The sequence below is a fragment of the Muntiacus reevesi genome, chromosome 3 (genome assembly GCF_963930625.1).
Source record: "Muntiacus reevesi chromosome 3, mMunRee1.1, whole genome shotgun sequence".
Taxonomy (NCBI): domain Eukaryota; kingdom Metazoa; phylum Chordata; class Mammalia; order Artiodactyla; family Cervidae; genus Muntiacus; species Muntiacus reevesi.
The window spans coordinates 59,525,418-59,534,460 of record NC_089251.1 but is presented as its reverse complement, the minus strand read 5'-3'; the positions used below and the strand labels follow the sequence as shown (position 1 = coordinate 59,534,460).

The 9,043-nt window shown below is 55.6% G+C and overlaps 1 protein-coding gene across 1 annotated transcript in view; it reads right to left on the bottom strand.

The window, feature by feature from the left end:
* Nucleotides 1-432: 432 nt before the first annotated feature.
* The window catches only part of SH3RF3 (SH3 domain containing ring finger 3), a 155,589-nt gene continuing 146,978 nt past the window's right edge, over nucleotides 433-9,043 (bottom strand). Inside the window, exon 10 of the mRNA XM_065927319.1 lies at nucleotides 433-1,715. Coding sequence (XP_065783391.1) covers nucleotides 1,547-1,715 — 169 coding nt within the window. The 3' untranslated portion in view covers nucleotides 433-1,546. The remainder of the gene's footprint in view (nucleotides 1,716-9,043) is intronic.

Below are 9,043 nucleotides of genomic sequence, written 5' to 3'. Positions count from 1 at the left end.
CAGGGCTGTGAGTGTGCTCATCTGAAGGCCGATTCCAGGCGCCCCTAGCCCACAGGACATGCATGACTCCTGGCATGAAGGCTTCCTGCAAGCAAGGGAGGAGCGTCACCTATAGAAAGCCATTCTGCCCTTCCAAGCAGGCAAGACCCTGCAGGGCGCCGAGAGATGCCACGCCCACCCAGGCTCAGTTCTGCTGGCCCAGCAGTGGACTCCTCCCTGTGCCGGGTGTGGCTGTCTGGTGCCCCCATCCCCTCAGCGCCCTACCACCCTACCACACAGACCCCAGGTTCCCCACTCCGAGGCTCTTGGTGGTGGCAGGGCTGTGCGCCCACAGGAAGTGGAGGGGATATGGGGGTCTTCTGCAAGCTTAGCTCCCACCCGGCCCGGCCCCACCTGACTGCTCCCCCATCCAGAAACGAGACTTCTCCACGTTCAGTTTTATTTAAAGACTCGGAATCACAGGCATCGTGGTTTGTCATCAGTTCGTTCCTCCAAAATCACACACATCTGTGTCTAACAGAAACAACGGGTGCGTGTGTGTGACTGTGCAAAGTGCCAAGCATTTCCCAGCCAAAGCCCGCATTCACCGCATGGCTGCCACCCCTGACTCTGCTTCTGTGGCCCCCAGGTGGCCCTGGTTAGCCCTGTGTCTCTGGTCTCAAGACCAAGGTCTGCACTGAGAACAGAGTGGTTATCTATGGAAAGGAAATTTGGTGAAACCTCCACAGGGTGGCAAATCTGAACTGTGGTGACCAGCACACCTTTCGACAGTGGAAGCCTTAGGTGTGGTCTCCTTTCTACAGTCACAGGAGGGCCTCTCGGCCTGGGGTCCCCCCTCCTGTTCCTTCACTGCCGGCCCTGTCAGAACATCTCCAGACGCGGCAAGGGCCACTGGGAGGGCTAAAGAGACGGGCTTTTCCAAACTCCCGTCAACGCCAAGGCCCCTCTAGCCCTAGGAGGACCGAGGCTGTGAACATCAGGCTCCCCAGGCTCACAAGTTGCCTGCAGAAGTTCTGCCCATTTGCTGTCTCCCCAGAGATCTTTTCAACCAAGTCCTGACTAGTTTTACAAAAAGGCAGCACCAGATGTATGAAAAATAGGCAGTGTACGACCTGTTAGAGATTTATAAAGTCTAACAGCTTTGTAGTAAAAAGGTGTAAGAAAGAAGCACGAGAGCAGGACAGTGGTAGCAGGCGAGAAGCACTGTGTACACCTCGCCCGCGGGAGCCGAGCGCTGCCTCAGGGACCTGGCCGATAATGACCTGGGCCAGGGCACCATGCTAAGGGGCCCGGTGGTGGTGCCTGAGGTATCGATGGGGTGAGGAGCAGTCCAGACCCAAGGAAGCCCGGAGCCGCCTTGAGAACGCCCTCCAAATGCGCTGGGCCCGTGCTCCCTGTCAGCCCCATGAGTAGAGGGCAAGAAGGGTCCTGGGAGCAAACCACCCCACAGTGCGTGGGTCCTGCTGCCTGCCTGGAAGAACTGGGGCCTCTGGCAGCTGCTCCCCTAGGGTCCCTGCACCTCCGTCCCTGGGGGGCAGGCACGGCCTCAGAAGCTCTCCACGAAGCTGCCGGGGAAGAGGCCAGTGCGGCCGTTCCTCTGCAGGGTCCCCTTGTACCAGCCGTCCTCACGCTTCTTGTGCACGAAGACCACGTCCCCCTCCTTCAGTTCGATCTCTGCCTCGCTCTGGGGAGGGTATGAGACCACCACGCGGTACCTGGGGAAACAGACACCGGGGTGAGTGAGCAGCCCACTATCTCCAGTGTTCCAGGGCCTCCCGCCCCTGTTTTTGGACCAACGTGCCATAAAATCCACCTGGGTCTCCGCTGTGGGAGCCTCTGCCTGCTGAGTGCCTGGGCTCTGATCAGGAACAGACACACAGGCCTCAGCAGGTGGCCCCCCTCCCCCCCGAGGGCTCCCCAGATCTGAGACAGCTGTGCCTGGCCAAGGGCACAGGGTGGGTCTGCACTCCACACCTGCCCGGAAAGCCTCAAGGAGGCAGCTCTGAGGACCAGCCTTCTAAAGCACCCCTAGGATGAGGGCAGATGGCTGTGACCTGGCCTCCCTGCCATCCAGCCCAGCAGAGTTGCTGGTCGCACCCCTCCAGCTGGGGGTCACACAGGCATCCCACTGGTGTCCCACTGGCCCCATGCCGACTGCCCTTCTGGGGGTGATGACTGGGCAGGGGGCTGAGGGCTCTCTGCATATCCCACTCTGGGTGATCTGGTGGCCATCAGAGCACCTGTTCTCACTGGCTGCAAACTGCAGACACCACAGGTTGGGCATGGGGGGTCAGCGAAGTCTCCCTGATGGACCTGCCAAGCCCTGGGCCTCACCATGCTCCTCATCTCTCCCCACCCCACCTCCACCCCCAGCCCACCATCCATACCACCCTCCTGGGCTGGAACCAGACGAGAAGCACACTGGGAAGAGGACCTGTGCTTCCATCTGTCCCCACTCCCTCCAGACCTACCTCAGCCCCAGGGTTCCACCTCCCAGCTCAGCTCCACCCACTGGTCTGGCCCACAGGTGACCCGGACAGGGACCTCCTGCTCCTGGGCTCAGTCTGGCCCACACCCCTTCTGTGAGCAGCGGCAGAGAAGGAGTGGCCAAGGCTGGGCTGGGGAGAGCCATTCTCAGCCAGGCCACCCTCTGTTCTCCCAGCCCCACAAGTCCCACAAATCCCCAGGTGTCCTCCCTGGGCCAGAGGTGCAGATTGTGACACCCCTTCTCTCCAGTCACCCCCTGCTTTTGGAGCTCTGGGCCCTCCCTTCCCTCTCTCTCAGGAGGGCTGCCCACCCCCTCCTCCCTGCCTGGCTGGGAAAGGGAAGAGATTCCTGACCGTGCCCTGGGCGCTGCCTCCCCATCAGCCACAGCCACACCAAGGGCCCCTGAAGGAGTCTGGCAGCTGGGGGTCCCCAGGGTCCTCAAGGGGTTTTGTCCACAGAGCCTCTGACCTGGTATTATTTCCTGGACCTGGAGGAATCAGGATGTAATAAAGCAAGAGGTCCCAGGTCAGCTCTTCTAGAAGTGAGGCTCACAGACTGGGCACCCTGGGCCCACTGGATGAGATTTTGGGGGGAGTGGACCAGAGAACTAGGTTCCTCAGAATCTGCCCGCAGATGTCTAAGGACCAGGGTGCTGAATGAAAACATTAAGGCCGACTTCATCCTCCTTCAACCAGCTGCACACAGCCTGGGGGCCAGCCTGTCTGGTTGGAGTTGGTGTGGGGCTTGGGGAAGATGCTCAGGCAGAGAAAACCCAGGTCCCAGCCGGCTCCAGGTGGTGGAAGCAGGGGCAGAGAGAAAGGGGGTCTCTGGGCTGGCTGGGCTGGTGAGCAGGCCCTGGTGCTGAGAGAGCAGGCCGGCCCAGCTCCCCAGGTGCCTGCAGTGTGCAAGCTGGGGCCAGTTTCCACCTTGGTCCCTTTCAGGGTGACGAAGGGGTGACAGCTCCTCCCAACCTGGCATATCTGCGAGCAGCTGCCTGCCGGCCACTCCCTGGAGGAGGACGGGCGGCTGCTGGGACACAGCAGTGTGAGGTCAGCCGACACCATGCAGATGGCGTCTCCCACACCTAGCACCCAGGCTGCATGACCACCAGGACCGGCACCTCCCCCGTGGCTTCCAGCCACCATGGGCTTCTCCTCTGCAGACACCTGCCACTCCCTTCCAACCCCCCAAGGAAAGAACACAGTGAGATCATTTCTCACAAGTTTTAGCTTTTGCCTCAACTGCCAGATGTGAAACAAGCAACTTTAAAAATGTAATTAAAAATTAATTTAGGCTTTTGCTCCCTCCCTCTCTCTCCCACACGATGGGGCGATCTTTTCGCGTCTTTTGGACGTGCCTTCATGCCTCAAAGATGGATTTTCCTGCTATTTAAATAAATAGAGCTGTAACACTGAGCTGTAACACTGATTTACTTAAGAGCTATAACACGGCCTGTCCTCCGAGAGCTGTGACCCGCCAAGGGGCTTTAATGTCCGTCACTCCACAAATTTTTGTTGTGACGAGACAAAGAACTGAGGAGCATACACTCGCGTGACATCTATGGTGCCGTGACTGGGATAAAACCTGGCTGAAACAACCTCCTCGCGGAAGAGGCCAAGCGCAGCAGGAGCCTAACTCAGCAAAGCTCCTGCGGTAGAAGAGGAACGTGAAGAAAACCCAGCGCAGGGGAAGGCCCGTCGTGCTGGAAATCGGGGCAGCGAAAACCGAACTCAGCAGAAAGCCCACGCAGCTCAGCCTCAGATTCCAACAGACCTCCGGTTAGGATGGGAAATAACCAGTCCACTTCCCGGCAGATGCCCTTGAGATGCATCCTTGATAACTAGATGACCCTGAACATACTAGGGTCTTAAAGGAAGCCCGGAGAAAACTTGGACCACTGGACAAAACCCCGAGAGGGATTGTCAGAAGATCCTCTGATCAATCCTGAAGAAATCTGGTACACTGACGGAAGCAGGTTTGTCTTGAATGGAAAAAGAAGAGCCGGATATGCAGTAGTCTCCAATTTTGAGATCATAGAGGCTAAGCCTCTGCCGCCAGGTCAAGCTATGACATGCAGCGCCAGTTCAACAAAGGTAAAACTACAGCCAACCATAGAAAACATCAGTCACCCTTAGATGGACACCACTATAAGGACTCTGAGGCCTGAGACTAGCAAGAGGGGGAGGCCCAATGCCCCTCGCCATCCCAGTTCAGCAGGAAGTAGCCAGAGAGACCTCGATGCCCCTATTCCCAAAGAATTGGGCCTTCCATCTCTTGAGGGGGGAATGTTAGGTAGTTAGAATAGGGAAAAAGAGTCCAAAATGGCGGTGGCTAAAAGACCTGGAAGGGAAAGCCCGTGAAAATAGAACAAAGGAAGGTCTGAGGACCGGTGAGAACCTCAGGTAAAACAAACAATGCTCCTGCCTAAGCCCAATTTACATAAGACAGGCCCAGGGACAGAAAAACATATAAAAAGAGGAGCCAAAGCCCTCTTCTCCCCTTTTGCTCCCTCCCTCTCCCCCGCGTGATGGGGCGATCTTCTCTTCGAGTCTTTGGATCGACGTGCCCTCACGCCTCAAAGATGGATTTTCCTGCTATTATCTAAATAAATAGAGCTGTAACACTGAAAAAAAAAATTAATTTAGTGCTTCTGAGCAATCCCGTGATTTAAAGAGTCTGGATGGATGATGTGGACCAACTGTCTATGAGATGAGCATTCGGGATTCCATCCTGATCCTTCCAAGATGCTGAAGTGCAGATCTGAAGGGCCAAGAGAACGGACAGGGCAGCAGCTCACAGCACAGTCCTGGTGTCGTGCATCAGACACACACAGCAAGTCTGCAGACTGGGCTCAGGAACCACTTGACTGCTGCAGGCGCTATTGCCTGGCATGTGGGGTCGGGGGCATCCTCTGTGTCACATGAGGGGCCCTGGTGAGGACGAGGGGTCCCAGGTAGGGACTGTGGTCATCACAGCAGTGTCCTACCAGACCTTGGAAATGGTAAAAATACATGCTGGACACCACACTTGAAGGTCTACATGGGCCTAGAGTCCCTGCGGCATCTGACAGATTCCCACAGACAGCACATAACAATGTACACATCTGGCAGTTCTGAAAGCCTGACGTTCATCACAACCTCACAGGGACACAGTTGAGGGTCTCGGGGAGACTGTGTCCCCTCCCCTTTTCCTGCCCCTAGAAGCTCCCAGCATTCCCGAGGAGCATTCCTGTTCTTCCTCTGACTCAAAGCCAGCACGGCAAGCTGAGCTCCTTGTCTGCCTGCGAGGACTCCTTTGTCACACGGGCCACCTGGGCCTGGATGACCTCTCCACTTTAGGGTCAGCTACTTGGTCTATCTTCCATCCTATCCTTGGTGTGGGGATTAGGGCAGAGATGTCTTTGGGAGCCATTATTCCACCTATCATGACCCACAAGAGATCAAGGCAAGAAACTTGTAAATCCCAACAGAACTTGACAGCTGACAGGCCAGTGGGAGGTGAGGACATACCATCTATGCGTGTGAACATGAAGGACTGTCAATCAAAGGGGGGAGACCACCACCTCCACATGATCTCACTCACTGTCATGTACGTGATGTCACACGACACTGTCACAATACGTCATCTTTTGTGTTGTTATGGTTGTCCTTGCCCTTGGTGTTCACTGGGAGGAGAAGAGGGCAACAGAGGATGACATCACTGACTCAATGGACATGAGTTTGAGCGAACACTGGAGGCAGAGAAGGACAGAGGAGCCTGGTGTGCTGCAGTCCATGGGGTTGCAAAGAGTCGGACATGACTTAGGAACTGAACACCAAATTTGTTCGCCTTTTCCTGGGTACTGATTCAGCTGCTTTGCAAATATAATAACCCCCAGGCACCGTCATCCTCATCTTGTGTGTGGGAACTGGGACTCAAACAGCAAAGGCACTCATTTGGGTGACATGGCTGTTAGGCGGCGGACGGTGGTGCATAGGAGGAGGACGGGGAGGGAGTACAGGCCGGAGCTCAGCCGACCCCAGCAGGACAGGCGGACAAGAGCTTTCCTGATCCCCAAGCAATGTCCAGAAATGCAACTCCCTGTGCACCGCCCAGAGGCTGGGGTGCTGCAGACCACCCAAGGCAGGTTCCCGCAAGGGCAGTACCCTGGCTCCCAAGGCCTCCTCCTGAGAGCCTGGCCAGCCTGGGTGTGCTCCCCATGGTTCCCCCACACACACCTGGGCAGTCTCCCTCAACAGCACCCTCAACCTAAAGGTCCTTCCTCTGACATCACCGTCAGGGAGAAATGGCTTGCACGCAGGCAGCACCAGACAGGCCAGCGGCAGCGCCCCTCATCCACACTTTGGGAGTGTGGCCTGAGGCCAGGTGAGCTGCCCCGGCCTGAAGGTGACATTGCTGTCATCACGTCCTTGGCTCCAGCCTGTTTGGGCCAGGACATGGCATCCTGAGGGCTGCGCAGGGCTGCACAGGGTGAGGGCCACGCTGGGCAGTGCTGGTCACTAACGAGCTGTGCAGGGTGCTGGGCAGGAGGGCATCCGGGGCCCCAGGGATGACACCCAGATTAGCTGGGACTGTCAGCGAATGGGAGGAAGTCCCTGAATTTTCTAGTTACTCAGAGACTCCCAAGATTTTTTACAGCAGGGTCTTTTAAGCCCTGCATGGAGTCTGGAGGTTGAGAGAACTGAGAAGAAAAGAACTCGGAGACGTGAGGGCAGCTTCAGCACCTGCAGGGCCTGTCACCCTGACTGGAGATGCTCCAGGAGCCCAGCTGTGGGCCTTGGAGAAGGGCCAAACCCCTGCAGAGATCACAGGCAGCTGGGCTGGTCTCGTGTAAGAAGGAAGGCTCTGATGTGGGAGAGCGGCCCCAAGGTGAAGGGAAGTGGAGGAAGAAAGGCAGGTGTGTAGTGTGTGAGGTTGAGTGTGGCATGTATGTGTGTGTGGTGTCTGTATTGTCTGGTGTACATGGTGTGTGTGTGGTGTCTGTATTGTGTCTGGTGTACAGGAGGTGTGTGTACGGTGTCTGTATTGTGTCTGGTGTACATGGTGTGTGTGTGTGTGTGTGGTGTCTGTATTGTGTCTGATTATACATGGAGAAGGAAATGGCAACCCACTCCAGTGTTCTTGCCTGGAGAATCCCAGGAACGGGGTCACACAGCGTCGGACACGACTGAAGTGACTTAGAAGCAGCAGCAGCATGGTATACATGGTGTGTGTGCGGTGTCTGTATTGTGTCTGGTGTATATGTGTGTCTGATGTACATGGTGTGTGTGCGGTGTCTGTATTGTGTCTGATGTACATGGTGTGTGTACGGTATCTATATTGTGTCTAGTGTACATGGTGTATGTGTGGTGTCTGTATTGTGTCTAGTGTACATGGTATGTATGCGGTGTCTATACTGTGTATGGTGTACATGGTGTGTGTGGTGTCTGTATAGTGTCTGGTGTACCTGGTGTGTGCAGTGTCTGTATCGTGTCTGGTGTAGGTGATGTGTGTGTGCGGTGTCTGTATCGTGTCTGATGTACATGGTGTGCCTGGTGTACATGGTGTGTGCAGTGTCTGTATTGTGTCTGGTGTACATGTGTGTCTGGTGTACATGGTGTGTGCAGTGTCTGTATCGTGTCTGGTGTACATGCTGTGTGTGTGGTGTCTATATCGTGTCCGGTGTACACGCTGTGTGTGTGATGTCTGTCTTGTGTCTGATATACATGTGTGTCTGGTGTACATGGTGTGTGTGGTGTCTGTATCGTGTCTGGTGTACATGGTGTGTGCAGTGTCTGTATCGTGTCTGGTGTACATGCTGTGTGTGTGGTGTCTATATCGTGTCCGGTGTACACGCTGTGTGTGTGATGTCTGTCTTGTGTCTGATATACATGTGTGTCTGGTGTACATGGTGTGTGTGGTGTCTGTATCGTGTCTGGTGTACATGCTGTGTGTGTGGTGTCTGTCTTGTGTCTGGTGTACATGTGTGTCTGATGTACATGGTGTGTGTGCGGTGTCTGTATTGTGTCTGGTGTACATGTGTGTCTGGTGTACATGGTGTGTGCAGTGTCTGTATAGTGTCTGGTGTACATGGTGTGTGTGTGGTGTCTGTATCATGTCTGGTGTACATGATGTGTGTGGTGTCTGTCGTGTCTGATATACATGTGTGTCTGGTGTACATGCTGTGTGTGTGGTGTCTGTATTGTGTCTGGTGTACATGTGTGTCTGGTGTACATGCTGTGTGTGTGGTGTCTGTATTGTGTCTGGTGTACATGGTGTCTATGGCGTACATGGTGTGTGAGGTGTGTCTCAGGTCACACGGAAGAGCTGGCATTGGTCAGTGTGGCTGAGTGGGGGAAGGATTCTGACAGATACCGGGACTATGTTCTCAGGAGACGCCCCTCCTTTTACCAGCTCTCGGAGGAGGAGGCACTCAGAAAGGAAAATACTTCCTCCCTGCAGGCCCCCGGCCTGTCTGAAGCTCTCTAAGGACCGATGACTCAAATGGGCCTGCTCACACAAGAGGACGCTGACCTCTGGCCCTTCCACCTGATGCCTTGGAGAACTCAGTTCCCTG